General features: G+C 35.7%; 1 protein-coding gene across 4 annotated transcripts in view; it reads right to left on the bottom strand.

Moving 5' to 3' along the window:
• Mondo (MLX interacting protein mondo) overlaps window positions 1-17,500 on the bottom strand; it is a 121,281-nt gene that overhangs the window by 29,106 nt on the left and 74,675 nt on the right. The window contains exons 4-8 of one of the 4 annotated variants that reach the window (XM_043021040.2): window positions 16,721-16,843; window positions 15,917-15,970; window positions 12,739-12,901; window positions 6,912-7,007; window positions 4,325-4,363 (exon numbers count right to left, since the gene is read on the bottom strand). In XM_043021040.2, coding sequence (XP_042876974.1) covers window positions 4,325-4,363; window positions 6,912-7,007; window positions 12,739-12,901; window positions 15,917-15,970; window positions 16,721-16,843 — 475 coding nt within the window. The remainder of the gene's footprint in view (window positions 1-4,324; window positions 4,364-6,911; window positions 7,008-12,738; window positions 12,902-15,916; window positions 15,971-16,720; window positions 16,844-17,500) is intronic. The other 3 variants (XM_043021041.2, XM_043021042.2, XM_043021043.2) reach the window with 3 other exon arrangements.

Raw genomic sequence — 17,500 nt, 5'->3', positions numbered from 1 at the left:
CCAACATCCAACTTTCACCCCAACGACAACACTTCCTCAGATGTTCACACTAACCCCACTTCAATATCCGCAAGACCCCCCCCCCTCCCCCCACAAAAAAAAAAAAGATAAGGTGCCTGAGCCTTGAGGAGGCACACAAAACGTACGTGTTGCTCCTCTGCAATGTGCATGAGGCTTGCTCCCACCGCGGCTGCAACGGCAAAGAAGAGGTGAGGGGGGAGAAGTGGGCGGGGGGAGAAGGAGAGGGAGAAGGGGGAGAGGGAGAGGGAGAGGGGGGAAGGAGGCGGAGGGAGGGAGGGAGGGAGGGAGGGAGGGAGAGAAGGAAAGAGGGAGATAGATAGATAAAGAGATCGAGAAAGAAAAGAGAGAGAAGAGAGAGAAGAGAGAGAGAAGAGAGAGAGAGAGAGAGAGAGAGAGAGAGAGAGAGAGAGAGAGAGAGAGAGAGAGAGAGAGAGAGAGAGAGAGAGAGAGAGAGAGAGAGAGAGAGAGAGAGGGAGAGAGAGAGGAGAGAGAGGAGAGGAGAGGAGAGGAGAGGAGAGGAGAGGAGAGGAGAGGAGAGGAGAGGAGAGGAGAGGAGAGGAGAGGAGAGAGAGGAGAGAGAGAGGGGGAAAAGAGGAAAGAGAGGGAGAGGGAGAAGCAGTAATGCAGGAGGCAGTGAGAGATAATAGACATACGAAAGAGAAAAAGAGAGAAAGAGAGGGAGCGAGAGAGAGACAAGACACCAACATCCCAGTGTCTTACATCTGCCAGATTTCCGACCTTCGACACCAGGGCGGACGTGCTACCCCACACCCAGCACACCCATCAAACTCTCCGTGCAATGTGCAGAGTCTATGCATTGTCCCTTCCTCGACCACAAGGATGTCGTGTCCAGGCCGGGCATCACAACAGTAACTGAGGCTCTGCCCGGTGTGTGTGTGTGTCGAAATTCAATATGCAACGTTGTCCTTCAAGCAGGATCGTGGTGGAATAGAATGATCCCTTCACAGACAGCGCCGAGGTTAGGAAACTGTCATTTTGGCGGTCGCGTTTACAATGCGCAAGATATTCTTACACACGCACGCCATGCACGCACACATGCACACACACACACACAAACTAACATTCAGTCAATCAGTCTGCGCAGCTTCAAGAGATGCCACCACCTCCGTCGCCACGAGTGATTTGCAATGCACTCGCAATTCACACATGAAACTCAGCAACATCGGCCCAATATACGTCCCTGGTGACACGTAACCTATCAAGCGGGACAACGCATACTTCAACACGTACGCTGTGACGGCGTTGCAAGATTGCTGGCGATAAGAGAGGGAGATAAGGATTGAAAGGGGAGGGGGGAGGGTGGAAGAGGGAGACGGGGAGGTAGGGAATGAGAGTGATAGAGAGGCAGGAAACAGAAAGAGAGGGAGAGAGAAAAAAGAGAGAGAAGAGAGAGAAGAGAGAGAGAGAGAGAGAGAGAGAGAGAGAGAGAGAGAGAGAGAGAGAGAGAGAGAGAGAGAGAGAGAGAGAGAGAGAGAGAGAGAGAGAGAGAGAGAGAGAGAGAGAGAGAGAGAGGACAGAAAAAGAAAAAGAGAGAAAGAAAAAAAGAAGAGAGAGAAAGAAACAGGAAAAGAGAGAGAGAAGAGAAGAGGAAGAGAAAAAGATATAAGAAGAAAAAAAGAGAAGGGGAGAGGAGAATAGAGAGAGAGAGAAAGGGCAAAAAATCTTATCTGCACTGATTAATACATTTTTGAAAGAGAAAGGGTAAACTTCAAAATACCCACTTCAAGTTTCAGGATAAGAAACTTATTACAGGATAGAATCTGCACCAACATCCAGAAAATAAAAACATTTTCCCCCTTTTGTTTGAAAGGATGAAGAAAAAAAAGAAGTAAAAGACGAAACACACAGACAGAGAGAGAGAGAGAGAGAGAGAGAGAGAGAGAGAGAGAGAGAGAGAGAGAGAGAGAGAGAGAGAGAGAGAGAGAGAGAGAGAGAGAGAGAGAGAGAGAGAGAGAGAGAGAGAGAGAGAGAGAGAGAGAGAGAGAGAGAGAGAGAGAGAGGAGAGAGAAAGAGAAAAAGAGAGAAAGAGAAAAAGAGAAAAAGAGAAGAGAGAGAGAGAAAAAGAGAAAAAGAGAAAAAGAGAAAGAGAAAGAGAAAGAGAAAGAGAAAGAGAAAGAGAAAGAGAAAGAGAAAGAGAAAGAGAAAGAGAGACACACACACACAAATACAATTATACCTTCAAATCAAGTTTCTGTTCACAAGTTCTGGCCACAAGGGAAGGGAGAGGAAGAGCAGGAAGGAAAGGAGACAAAAGAAAAGAGATAAAAGGGTAGAAGGGGGAGGACGGGAATCCTCATAAAGCAGGCTATATTACAGAATTCCTCCACTCGTTCAGATGGACACTTAATGATTATATCAAAAATATAATCATTCCCATTCTTTTTGTGCTTCCTCTTTCCCTCTAATAAGAGGCAAAATATCTCTTCATAATGACTCTTGACTGCCACAAACCACTTACAAAGTAAATAGCAAAGTCAGACCCACCTTAGCATAGTTGCAACGCATTCATGAATTTCCTGATTATGAGATGGATAACAAGAGGCCAAGTCAGGAATACATAACAAAGAGTGAAACGCAAAAGAGAAAAGTGGTTGGAGTCTCTTAGCAGTGAAGAATAATCTTTAGAAGTCTAATTTTCAACTAATTCATCATCCTTATCATCATTATCATAAGATATCATCATGATTGTTTATCGTCATTTTTATTCTTCTCATTACATAAAAAAAATTGTATTCTTGACCGAAATTCATTTTCCATTTACACACAGTTATACATTATCATCATTATCATATCAACATCATTTCTATAAATACTATATCATGAATGCTATTGGTACTATATTCACTTTATCCCACTTTATTGAAATGCCTGTTTACTCTCATGTAAACGATGCTTATTAAAGGTGGTTCAGTTTCCTTAATGCTACGAGGGATGGACATGTGAATTGTTTTCTGGACGTTCTGCATATTTTCTAACAATTTTGACAAACAAATATATTATTAAGAAATATCAGATAGAGAAGGGAAAAATGTAATTAAAAAAAATCTTTATCAAGGTTACCCCAATCATATTCATTAATCAATATTTTAGGAGCATGACAGTTGTAAGAGAGACAGATAGAAAGAGTGAGAAAGAAAGAGGGAACAAAGGTAGGATAACAGGGGGGGGGGGGGGAAGGAAAGGAAAGAACTCACAGATTTTTTTAAATTGTGCCAAAGATCTACACAATAACCCTTAATTACCATAAGGAAAAAATATAAGCACTATAAATCCTATGACTACCTAATATACTTTTCAAATTGAGAAACTAACTTCTAATCTATAAATCTCCAAACTACATATGAAAATCCACTTATACTTCTCTCTCATGAAACAAGTAACACTGGCATTCTTTACTTTAACGAAGGTCAAAGTCTAGAAAAAAAAAACACTCTAGTAAATTCACTGCATTTCCTATCTGATAATGGTGATATGTCAATGATAAAAATGAAATTATCCCTGCCTGCTAGAGTTTATTTTTTTTTATCTCTATACTTAAACACTACAATATCTAGCTATCTGAGAATGGTGATAATACAATTCACATACATAAAGACACACACACACACACACACACACACACACAGAGAGAGAGAGAGAGAGAGAGAGGAGAGGAGAGGAGAGGAGAGAGAGAGGGAGGGAGGGAGGGAGGGAGGGAGGGAGGGAGGGAGAGAGAGAGAGGAGAGAGAGAGAGAGAGAGAGGAGAGAGAGAGAGAGAGAGAGAGAGAGGAGAGAGAGAGAGAGGAGAGAGAGAGAGAGAGAGAGAGAGAGAGAGAGAGAGAGAGAGAGAGAGAGAGAGAGAGAGAGAGAGAGAGAGAGAGAGGAGGGAACTTTCATAAAAGTTACAATCAAAAGTTACAATTAATCCAAAGTGGTAGAATCAACTTATAATGTATATATGAAGTATGTATGAATTTCTACTAATCAGTTCTGATATGATACTATGTCAGTGGCATATCAATTAAAACATTATGCTACAATACATACAAAAATACATGTAAACACAGACAAAGAAGATTAACCCCAAACATAAATTTCAATACCCTAAATACTCATTTCAGTATATAAGAAAATAGTTTCACTAACTAGAAAATAAAACCCCACGTACAGGGAACGAACGAACTAAAAAAATAAAAATAGAAAAGGAAAAAAAAATATATAACAACACACTTCCACAACATTCTGGTTAATGTTATCTTCTCATACCACACCTAAGGAACCAACAGACAGCCACACTACGCACCTTTTTCCGGACCGAGCTTTCCCACGATACCTGATGGGTCTGCAAAATGTTGGTTATGACGGATAAATTTTGGGGGGTAGGAGAGGGAGAAGGGGGATGGGGGGTGTACGGTGTCTATCTTCCTCTTACCCCTACAAGCTACATCTATTCACATATCCAACCTTCAAAATTTTGACACAAAGACAAGACTGTGTACCACCACCATGAATCTGCTAGTTATACAATGAATGGGACTATACAGTATAATAAATATCATTGTAAAAATGAATATTTCCTCCATGAACATTTTTTAGCTGTTGGCAAACTTATCATAACAGTAAGGTCTTACAAGAAATAACAGACTGGAGAACTTCCCCCAGACTCCAAACTTGGCAAAAGACAAACATAAGACAGTATTAAGGCACCACACAATCTAACTACAAGGAAGCACAAAATCATGCAACAAAAAAACCCTCAAACTCATTATATCATTGTCTCGTTTACCATTGAGGTAATTACAACACCTGGCTCTTCCTCTTCAACAATCAGAATATTTCTAGAAGGTCTCTCACAAATTCCAAAACAGTCACATCATGTTCTTGTTTTCCATGCATTGCAGATAAAGTGCAACTTTACTTTCCAATTAGAAGAATAACAGACTTACATTTCCAAAGGTAAGACTCAAAGATAAAACAGATTCTTCAAGAGGTTCCAAGATCATGGAAAAGAACATTTTAATATAACTTGAAATGGATCTATCCATGTCTTATCAAAGCTTTGAGTAAAAGGAGAGCTGGACCAGAAAGAAAATGGTATGATTTTTTTTTTAGAAGCTAGTTTCCTCATTAAAATTTGTATACAAAGTACAGCTACATTTTTTTCTGTATTAACAATTATTTTATCAAATAAGCCTCAGACAATTATTGTTATTATCATCATTATCACCATGACTATGTTAACATTGATTTTACCTGCCATTTTTCTTGCCAATAATTTAATCAGCACTACATACAATGGAAAACAAATAAACAAATACACAAATACACTTCCTACACCAAACAGCTACTTATGAAGGCAAATCAACCAGAGGCTAACCAAACAAAAACAAAATCCATCACAATCATTCCCCTTGCTGCTTCAATCAAATGTGATATTACGAAGATGTAAGACAAAAGTGAAGTGATAAGGAAGAAAGGAGAAGGAGAAAGAGAAGAGAAGAGCAGAAAAGAGAGAGAGAGAGAGAGAGAGAGAGAGAGAGAGAGAGAGAGAGAGAGAGAGAGAGAGAGAGAGAGAGAGAGAGAGAGAGAGAGAGAGAGAGAGAGAGAGAGAGAGAGAGAGAGAGAGAGAGAGAGAGAGAGAGAGAGAGATCAGCACTACAGAGGATTATGACGGAAGGTAATAATTAGTAACAATATTGATAATTATAATAAAAAAAAATAAAAATAAAAAATAAATTATATTCAACACAAAACCAAAATAAAAAAATAACAAAAGATAATAAAACAAAACCAACAGTACCTCTGTATGAGTGTGTATATGCACAATGGCGTGAAAGTATGATGTTAACAAAATTAGTACTCATATCATTAAAAGAATACATGGCAACTTTTATAAATCCTATGAAATATTTACAATGGGTCAAAATGAATAAGCAACTCAACTTTGCTGCAGTAACCTTTTGATGTTAATAAGGCCATTTTTTCCTCGTAAAAAAGAAAAAGAAGAAAAAGAAAAAAGAAAACAACCTTTATGTTGAATGTCAGGAAATAATCATTAGTCATTTTGATGTCAAGAGGTTTCACATTGCATAATTTGCAATCTGATGCAGTATAATAGTTCTACTTACCTCGCTTTATGATAACTTTTGGATTCTATCACCAAGTAATGAAAGTTCTTTTACGTTTATCAAATAAGAGCACAAATCCTCTTCCAAACCGAAGTAACAATAATTTCACCAGCAGAAGTACGATTTACAAAACGTAAAAGTATTAAATTATTGCAAACTTGTTTAAGGAAATGGAAGGTCTGGTCTAGAAATGTGCCGTTACATGAGGGCTGCAAGTTCAAAAACTGGATATGATATGCAAATAAATAAATAAATAAATATATATAAATGTATGTATGTATATCTGTATGTATGTGTGTGTGTGCGTGTGTGTGTGTGTGTGTGTGTCTGTGTGTGAGTGTGTGTATACGTGTGTATGTGTGTGTATGCATGTGTGTGTGTGTGTGTGTGTGTGTGTGTGTGTGTGTGTGTGTGTGTGTGTGTGTGTGTGTGTGTGTGTGTTTTTGTGTATATCTGTGTGTATGTGTATGCGTGTGTGTATGTGTATGCGTGTGTGTGTATGCGTGCGTGTATGTGTATGTGTATGTGTATGTGTATGTGCTTGTGCACGTGTGCGCATGTATGTATGTAGCACAAACTTAAAAATATATACATGCACACAAAAAGAAAAAGAAACAAAACAAACAAACAAGGAAAAAAGATATTTTACACAGTCAAAATCAGAAGAAAAAAAAATCAGAAAATGGAAAGCGAACAGAACTGATTTCTCTAAAGCAGCAGACAAAGACATTACCATAGATCTGCATCTGACGCTTGACTTACCTTGAAGGGGTTCGACAATATCCATGAAGTCGTCGAGGTTTGGCTGGAGCTGGATCAAGCCTGGCTGAATGAAATCCGAGTTACCCGTACCCCTTGCTGAAAGAAGAACGAAATGAGTCATTAAAAAAATCTGAAGAGAGAGAAAGAAAGAAAAAAATTCTGCCATTAGATGAGTTATCAGCATTGTGTGCTGGTTTTGTCAATAAGATATACTCCAAAGTGGTTCCTCAATTCCTTTGGAATTTCCAACCATATTCTCCACTATTACTGTGCACTTGTCTTTTATTTCTAATTCTTTTTAAGATTCTGGTGATAAGCAGTGAGTGATATAATCCAATGCTAGACTATTCAGATTATGTTAATGTTTAAAAAAAAATGTCATCTGTATAAATAAAAAATTCACCTTGTCTGCTAAGCCTTTTCAAATCAATTTTGTAATCTCACCATAATACAAGAGTTTTGTAAAACACTATCAGGATATCCATCTGTTCTTAATGATTGGCCAAAGCTTTTATTTCTTTATCAGAGAGATACCATATGAGGGATGCATATGGCAGAGACAGAATTGGCAAGAGACTGAGACATAAAGGGGTTAACTCGGCATACTATCACTATAAATATCTATCAACTGATATGTATCTTCAAAATACTTTTTATGAAAAAGGAAATCTCATCAAGTGATTGTTTTCTATTCATTAATGATTTCTTATGAACAAGGGAAAAGGACCACTATTCCAGTGTAACTGGGTTCATAAACAACTTTAATTCACTGAACATGAAAGAAAAAAGAGAAAAGAAAAGAAGAAGAAGAATACTATCAGACGAAAACAAGGAAACGGAGAGAGAGATTAAAGTGAAAAGGAAGAAGAGACATTAGAGAAAAAAATTGTACGCAATGTGTGTTATCATCCCCGCCTAAATCCACGTACTCAGGGTTCTTAGGTAATCCTACCTAAACTCTTTATCTAATCTGCCTATTAGATAAATTCTTTTGCCATATTATGTATCAGCCTCTTCTATCAAGGAAAACTGAATATGGTACACAGAGCAAGGAGCAGGAGAGTGGGGTTATTGTCTCATACTGCATTGGCTTTCATGTTTGAATGGATTATTTTCCACATCTGCTTAACCCATTCCCGACGGGGGATTTCTAGCCTAGAATGTCCAAATGCCGGGGCGTTCGAATTATTAGGCCTAAATCAATTGAATAGCTGGCACAATACTGTGCCGCCCGGCAACTGGGCTTTTGAATGCGCGGTACACATGCTGTACCACCCGTCCTGTGTGGGTTAAAAAAGAATGAAAAGAAAAGAAAGAATACAAAAGAAGAAGAAGGAAAAAAAAAAGAAAACAAAAGAAGAAGAAAAAAAAGGAAAGAAAACAAAAGAAGAAAAAAATTTCAAGACATTTCTATAATTGTGTCCATATCAAGAGTTCCATTGAATTATATAAATACAGAATGAAATACAGAATGGGAAATACAAATTCAATTTCTAAAGGATATAAAGGACTAATAACACTAAAATGCAATATATATTTCTCATATCATAAACTGCAAATGACAATATAGGTTGCATTATTTCCTATCATTATCTAGCTTCCACATAACCTTGGTGGCAATCCCGACTATTTCTTTTGCATAATTCTTGAGTAAATAAGTAAGATTTTTAGAATGCAAAATTTTACAGTTAACTTTTTTCCTATCACCAACTAAAACTATATTACTTCATTCTTCTATTTATTTCCTCTTTCTCTGAGCACATTTCACTGAGACAATAGATATAATAACACTGACTATAATTTTTATACAATGTAAAAAAAAATCCAAATTCAAGATGTCATCAACCTTAACTAGTTGGACCAATAGAAACTCTGAATTTCTTTTCCTGTCTCAAGTATGTATGAATATCATATTCTTTCTCCTTCATCTACTAAATAACTCTTCAGTACAAATTCTGTATTCTCTCTTCTTCTTCTATCGTCTGTCAAGCTGGTACCATAAACTGTGATACGAACGATGGTGAAAATTAGGAACAAGTGATACTCTTAACATTATCCCTGACTAAAGCTCCAATGATTTATTGATCAGGTTTAATGGATCCGTGTTGATGGAAAACAATCAAACTTAATGTAGAGTAATATAAGGAATATATGTCATTCTACATATGTCTGAATTACAAGTTGCTCATCACTAAATTACTTAATGCAATAATAATGAAAGAATGACCTCCAATGAAGTACTATTACATTTGCATTTAATTATATACTCCTTATCTGTCCCTATTTCAGACCTTACAGAAACAAGATGCTAGTAGTTCATTCTTTGTCTAAGAAATAACTGACATTTAGTAACATAATTGATTAAATCTAATAGGAGGATTAGGAGAGAGAAGAAAGGGAAAATTGGGTTCTCCATTTCCGTCACTGAAATATTTACAATGATAATGTAAAACTCATTCAAAGAAGGTTGCTAAATGGGATGGCGATATAACTCAAATATGATGGGAGAATGTAGCTAATTGGGAAGGCATATTCACACATGCATAAATATTCATGGTGCACTTCTATATTACCATAGCTTGACAGAAGAATATAATGAGTATGATAAAAGGAGATAACACATATTTATAGGCTAAATCATATGAATAATTTCAAGAAATGAATATATCAATTTTTACTAATACAACCTGTGAAAGATACCCTGCTATTTGTCTATTAAAACAACATGAGCAAATGACTCTGACAAATAAAATGTTAAAGTTGTATGAAATCAGTTCAATAATATACAGATGCAAACTCTGTAATATTATTTTCTTCAATTTTGATCTGAATGAAAGAGAGCAATACAAATAAATGACAGCTTCCTTATGTGCAAATGCAATAATCAGAACTGCATTTCTACATCTACTGAGTCACTAGAATCACAGAAGAAGAAGAAGAAGGGGAGGAAGAGGGACAAGTAGGAAGAGGAGGAGGTGGAGGAGGAGAATGATGAGCAAAAAAAGGAAAAGAAGAAGAAAGGGAAGATAAAAACATCTGACATTTCAACCAAACTACCTCTACATCAAACCATAAATCCAACTTCTTTTGAACGTGAATGAACTTACACAAGAAAGAAAGGAAGAAAGAATGATGATAATATGAAACATATTTCTTATCCAGAGGCCTTTAGCTTAAATATTCAAATTTGATATGACTCCATCACACCAGAAACTATGAAAGACAACTTTTAAGCTTAATGCCCTTATGTGTATTTTCATCATATTCATACTCAACTCAGAGGAATACTGTAAAGTCTGAAACAAATACTTCAACTTGGGTGCTCACTTCATCATTCATAATTCTCATGAATAGCAATATTCATCTCAAGAATATATGAAAGAGTTCAGGAGAAACAAAGAGCGGATTTATGGGTAAAAAATCCAGCAGTAATTAGTAAGGTAAACTAATAAGGTCCCTTTATGGCAATAAACAAATTTATATAATATGTTAGGCACTTCTACTGTGTTTAGCATAATATCTGATTATCCAAATCTAATCAATAACACTGACTTACATAAATAAACAACTACATAATGATAGTTACATAATAATCAGGGCATCGCCCATCTATCACCCATTCTATGATAGTCCCTATAGTTTTAGATATGTCTTTGCTTCTACAAAGGGCAAGAAACACAGTCTTAAAGGCTTTTTCTTTCTTTTTATTGGCTGTACTTATATTTGACTTGCTTGGGTTGTATTTGTTTCAAGACATTATACTCTACTTCTTGCGAGTCCTGAACACCCAACTATACACATTCATAATATCATTACACCCATAAAAACGTGTTTCTTTCTTTAACCCATTGCATACTGGTGTCATGACATACATGTTAGCACAGATTAGGCCTAAAAGACGGGAGTCAATGTGTACATGACGTATTATGGCTGTAACGGCATTAGCTCCAGAGTTGCAAGGTTCTACAGCCAGCCTAAACCCCCATTTTATAATGGATTTATGGAAAAATATTGTTTGGGCTAGTCTGCGCTACCCGGGGGGCAGAGAAAACCCTTTCCCCGCCCCTCTAATTTTTGGCCTGTGCCGCTAGTGTCATAGACCGCCCGCCCTGATGACCAGTTAGGTCATTAGGTGCCCTGTCTGCAATGGGTTAATTTTTCGTAAAGCAAACAACAACAATAATAACTACAGCAAAAGTCGATTGTTTTAAATTTGTTTTCTGCTACATCCTATTGCATTACCAATGTCAAATAGCTATTACAAAGATTTTAATAAAAAAATAAATAAATAAATAAAATAAAATAAATAAGTAAATAAATAAAATGCTAAGACCCTTTTTCCTCTTTATCTTTAAGCTCTTGTCAGTTTTTTAATATATCATTTAGCTTGATAATTATGAAAACTAAAACAAATTATATATACGTTTCTGCAGGAAATATCAGTTTCAAGTATCTTAATATTAGCGGTTCCAGAAAGTATAGAAAAAAAACACTATCACCATTTTTCAAACAAAAATCATGAAAATCAAAATTACTTCCTTTCTGAGAATGAAAACAATAAGTTTATTGTTAAGGAAAATGTGAATATAACAATGCCATACAGCTTACTTTTGGTTATATATATGCGCACCTTTACCTAATTCTTACACATAGATTATGGAACAAATAATAATAAAAGTGACTGGTATTTTCAGAAAAGAACATATCAAGGTTAATTCAAGAGACAAAAAATGTATAAACTAATCAATAAATAAGCTTTTGAGTCTATAGCATCTATATCATTGGAACTACATTTCTGCACTATTAAACAATTCTAAAACAGGAAACTAATAACAAGTCACAGTCAGGAAAGAATATGTCAGTATACTTCTTGAATATCGATTTGCAAATGATCATCAGTAATAGCACTATAGTCATGCAATCCCATGATGAATCATCTCAATCATCATTACTTCCTACAACCCTAAAACTTAATAATGACCAAATTATATCTAAAAAAAACAAAAACAAAACTTATACACTAAAAATTAATAAAAGAGAAATAATAACTAATAAAGGCTGAACCTAAGTAAAGTAGTCTACCAAACTTAGGGCCAGAGAGATGTTCAGATGTTGGAGTAATAGATTTTCGAAACTTGTAAAGCTTAGGGGTAAAAAAAAGATAAGATAATCCATATACAATACTGTATTACTAAAGTTTACTGGACTGCTTCAAGTCAGCTGTGGTAAATGTAAACAATATATGAGTGGCTGTGGTACTTCAGCTGGCCAGGTGGTGAACATGTAAACTCACAACAGCCAAATTCAGATCACCATCACGAGCCATCAAAGCTACCAGTTATGCAAATGCTGGATGAGTGGGTTTCTTTAATTGAAGAAAAGAAGCACTTAGCAAGTTGTGATATTTGCGGACAACTGGTGATAATAAGCATTTGCTAAATGACAGGTTGGTGAAGATGACAATTTGGAATACCGCAATCTTATCCAGACCTGTTGCATTCAGTCAATCATCTCCAACCTCTCATTGGCATCTTTACCTTTGTGTGTGTGAATATACACGGGAAGGAAGGTAGGAAGGAAGGAAAGAGAATGAGAGAGAGATTGAGACAGAAAGAGAGAAAGAGTGATACAGAGAGAGAGAGAGAGAGAGAGAGAGAGAGAGAGAGAGAGAGAGAGAGAGAGAGAGAGAGAGAGAGAGAGAGAGAGAGAGGGAGGGAGGGAGAGGGAGAGAGAGGGAGGGAGAGAGAGAGAGAGAGAGAGAGAGAGAGAGAGAGAGAGAGAGAGAGAGAAATCTACACAATCCAAGAAGGAAAAACACCATACATACCGATCTCCCTCGGATTAGGGAAGGCAAAGGCTTGAGACGGACTAATAAGGGAGGAGAAGAGGACGCTTGTGAAGTCCATGAACTCAGAGAGGTCTCCGTCGTCCAGCGACACCTGCATCCCGGACCCTCTCGAGAAGTCCATGCCATCAAGGTCAAAGATGGACTGCAAGGGAATAAACAAGAGTGATGGTTAGATACACTATTACGATTTCTCTCGAAGATTATTTAGTCCGGGTGGCAAACTTTGGCAATTTGTCTAATCTTGCCAATATATTTTGCTACAGATTTGTCTTCTATTTTTCCTTATGTGTTGTTTCCTGACTATTTTTCTAAGAACAGCCAAACTGAGGGAACAACTTCTTGTAAATGTTGCTCTTAACACTGATGTCAATGACCCCAACCAACCTGAGGTAAGAATTCTCATCAAAATGTAACCTTATATTTCAGTGTGTTTGTTGGCAAAATGCTCGTTCACTCACACTTACACCTGCACTCGCACTCGCACTCACTCGCTTTCTCTCTCTCTCTCTCTCCCTCCCTCCATGCAAGTATGACTGTGTGTGAGAGACTGCTGAAGATATAAACTTTTTTTTCCTGCCACAATATCAAAACAGTACTATATTTCACCCTTCATGTATGCATGTGCTTGTGTGAGTCTGTCTTTTCTTCTAAAACAATTCTATAAGCCAGACAGACAGATACACACACCAATGACAACTACTTAAAGAACAAGAAATTAAGACAAAAATTTGCTTTAGACAAAGCTGTTACACATGAGATTGACTGTAAGTTAGAAAAAATGAATTAATACATGCACCAGACGCGTTACACTGCTTCAATGCCATGTAGAAAACCATTAATACATTGAAGGTTAGAGTAACAAGAACAAATGAAACAGCCATCCCGCTCAGAACATAAAACAAAAGCTTTTATATCAGAAGACATGACGTGTAAATGATGCTGTAGAAAAATAAAGTGAATAAATAACTGCTTAGATTTATCATTAACTTCATTTGCAAAGAAAAAATAAACAGATGACTGACTAGTGTAAATTAATAATTTATATGTATGTATGTATGTATGCATGAGTGATGTAATAGAGAGAGAGAGAGAGAGAGAGAGAGAGAGAGAGAGAGAGAGAGAGAGAGAGAGAGAGAGAGAGAGAGAGAGAGAGAGAGAGAGAGAGAGAGAGAGAGAGAGAGTGTGACAGTGTGCGTGTGAGTGACAGTGTGTGTGTGTGTGTGTGTGTGTGTGTGTGTGTGTGTGTGTGTGTGTGTGTGTGTGTGTGTGTGTGTGTGTGTGTGTGTGTGTGTGTGTGTGTGTGTGTGTGTGTGTGTGTGTGACAGTGTGTGTAACAGTGTGTGTAACAGTGTGTGTAACAGTGTGTGTAACAGTGTGTGTAACAGTGTGTGTAACAGTGTGTGTGTGTGTGTGTGTGTGTGTGTGTGTGTGTGTGTGTGTGTGTGTGTGTGTGTGTGTGTGTGTGTGTGTAACAGTGTGTGTGTGCGTGTATGCGTGTGCGTGTGCATGTGCGTCTACAAGTAGACAAAATACTTTAGTTAATCTGAAATATGATATCAAAATACTCATCCAATTAAATTTCAGATGAAAACAGAATATAGGATGAATGAATTAGATGTATGCTGTGAGGGCATACAAGGTCTAAGTTTACAGTAAACTCTCTTTGCACAAAGAAGGTACACATATACATCATATTATTCTTGTTCAAAAGCTTTACATTTATCCTTAAATATATAAATATATATATATAATATATATATATATATATATATATATATATATATATATATATATATATATATATATATATAAATACCTTTTTTTTCTTCTTTTTTAATGTATGAGGATATTGTTAAGTTACTGCATATAATTTAGCCTAAAGTTAAATAAAACGATTATCAAATCTTTTAGTCAACAGGGCAAAAGTTTTTGTATCTTTTTTTAATTTATCCTTAATGTAAGAGGAGGTTGTCAATGCTTAAAATGCTAAAAGTCAGAAAAACAGTACATAAAAACTTGATATACCTAATGTCTTATATATCTACAAGTAATAATTGACCTTTTTATGAGACACCTATCACAGTGACTCCAATGTAATATACAAGATTTTTCTTTTAAGTACTTGGGAAGTGTCAAAATAATGCAAGATGCATAAATAAAAAAAGATTAACACCCCCTGCATGTTTCTTGCATGAATGAATATCTACTTGACTTAAAATTCTTACATAATTAGTCAGAAAACTACAAGGAAGAATAAGAAAAAACTATTAAAAAATCCAACCCTGCTGACACATGTTTAGTATGTGTATCAAAATTTTATGAAAAAAAAAACTTATTACAGTAATCTAAACCTACCATGGTACATACTTCATAAAATCATTTGCACATCAGAATTACCAAAACAATCTTTGCGACATTATCATTTTGTATATATCTTAATTTTGCTGATAAGTGATACAGGTAATTTCTACAATAGTCCCACTAAAATATCAGATTTATATAAATAACATAAATAACAAATCAAAATTGCCTCTTCTGTGAGTGTGAAAACTGGAATAAAATTATTTTTGGTAAGGCCTAAAGAACATTATAAAAATAAGAGAAATAAAAAACAAAGTGTATTTTTCTGTCTTTAAATAGCCTTTAAAAATGCATTTCCAATGAACAAAAATAAAGAAGCATAAAATTAAACAACCAATAAGCATTACTGGCAATCTTATAGGAGGGAATTTATTCACATACATATATATGTGAGTGTGTGTAAGTGTATGTATATGTAGATGTATGTGTATGTATATATACACACATATGTATATGTATATATATGTATATATATATATATATATATATATATATATATATATATATGTATATATATATATATATATATATATATATATAGATAGATAGATAGATATATATAAAGATAAATATATATGTATATATATTCATATATATATGTATATATATATATATATATATATATATATATATATATATATATAAACATATATATACACACACACACACATACATACATACACACACATCTTAAACTTTAATAAATATGAAAAAGACAAGTTACTCTTAAGCAGTACAGAAAGTTAGAGGGCACAGGGGGGTTGGGAGCAATTGAAAGGCCACTCCAAACTGTTACCTTTAATTTTTTTTCATCTAAAGATTTAGACTTTTCCATCGTCTTGGTACGAGACTGGAAACAGAGAGCAATATTAAATCAAGGCTCATCTTGTCTTGTGCTACTACTACCACTAGTAAAGAAAGAAAGAAAAAAAAAAGGGGGTTTCATGAACAGTCTTCTCAACTGTGTGACTGAGCAAGTGTGTCTCAACTCTGAGACGACGGAAGATGATGACGAAGAAGAAAGAGGAGGAGGTAACCTTTGTTCTCTTTCAAAAGAATGAGATAAAAAATGCGAGACAGAAAGAGTGAAGAACTGAGAGATGAAACGAAAAAATAAAAACAAGAAAATAGAAAGAAGTGTATTTCTCCTCTCGTCATCATAACTCCCTATCCACTATAATCAAAATAAAATCAAAACATAATCCAAAAGGACCTGAAGATAAAACAGATGCACAATGAAACAGAAAACGTAATCAATAAATTAGTGTGGGTAAGTGAACATTACTGACACCCCACAGTCAGGAGAACTCCGTAAACACCAAATGCTTTCGATCTCTTCAAAGAAATCCAGTAACTCTGCCTCTGTTCCGACTATCAACAACAGGGTCATAATATAAAGCACAACCATATACATATCCTATAACATTAAGCTAAGCACCTGGTGTTTCCGAAGCCCTACTCCTCTCATTCTTATCCTCATCTAAAAAATGGAGATGGTTATCACAGACTACAGGTCCTGGCTGTGCTGCTTATAGTGGAATAGAGGCTTTGTATGTGCACAGGGACGTACAAACTACGGTTTCGTGACCGATCAACTCACCGCATCGCTGTCGAGAAGGCTTTTCCCGCTGATCTTATTTTTGTAGTATATCCGCCACTTCTTGTACTCGGCCGTGACTGCATCTAACTGCCGTTTCCAGTACTTCCCTTCCAACACAATTGCCTGCAAGTATTGAGAGCTATAAGATAAACTGGCCATATAAAGTGGGAACATACAAAAAATAAACAAATTCACCTTTGCATTGCCCTGAATTTCAAAAGAGTGAGTGAGTGAGCGAGCAAAGAAATAAAAAAATCAAATATGCAAATTAGTAACTAATCACTTAATAATTTCACATCCATTTCTCTACACTTTTACGCTAAAGACTTTATTCTATCAATACATTTTCTCCTCAAACACAAGGGCTTGTATATTCCACACTCTCTCTCTCTCTCTCTCTCTCTCTCTCTCTCTCTCTCTCTCTCTCTCTCTCTCTTTTTCTCCAACAGTACCTGAAGTATAAGTGATTAATCGTAACACAACTAATACTCTATAATAATAATATAATAAAACAATCACAGTGATTAGAGCAGCTGCAGTATCAATATTTTGAAAAATGATAACCATAACTGAGATACTGAAAGTTAAAAAAAAAAAAAGAAAAAAGAAAAGAAAATGAAAATGAAAATGATGATGCAAGAGACAATACTAATATCTATAATATTCAAAACAAGAATTATAAAGAAATAAAAGATGGAATAAATGATGATGACGGTATTAATGAACATAAAATTATATGTAATGATGATAAGTAATAAAAGCAAGAATAATAATTACACT

Source organism: Penaeus japonicus, unplaced genomic scaffold, assembly GCF_977035675.1.
Source record: "Penaeus japonicus unplaced genomic scaffold, GWHDUDI00000001_assembly GWHDUDI00000037, whole genome shotgun sequence".
In the NCBI taxonomy this organism is placed as follows: domain Eukaryota; kingdom Metazoa; phylum Arthropoda; class Malacostraca; order Decapoda; family Penaeidae; genus Penaeus; species Penaeus japonicus.
The sequence above is the reverse complement of the archived record's forward strand: the minus strand, read 5'-3'. Positions and strand labels throughout refer to the sequence as shown.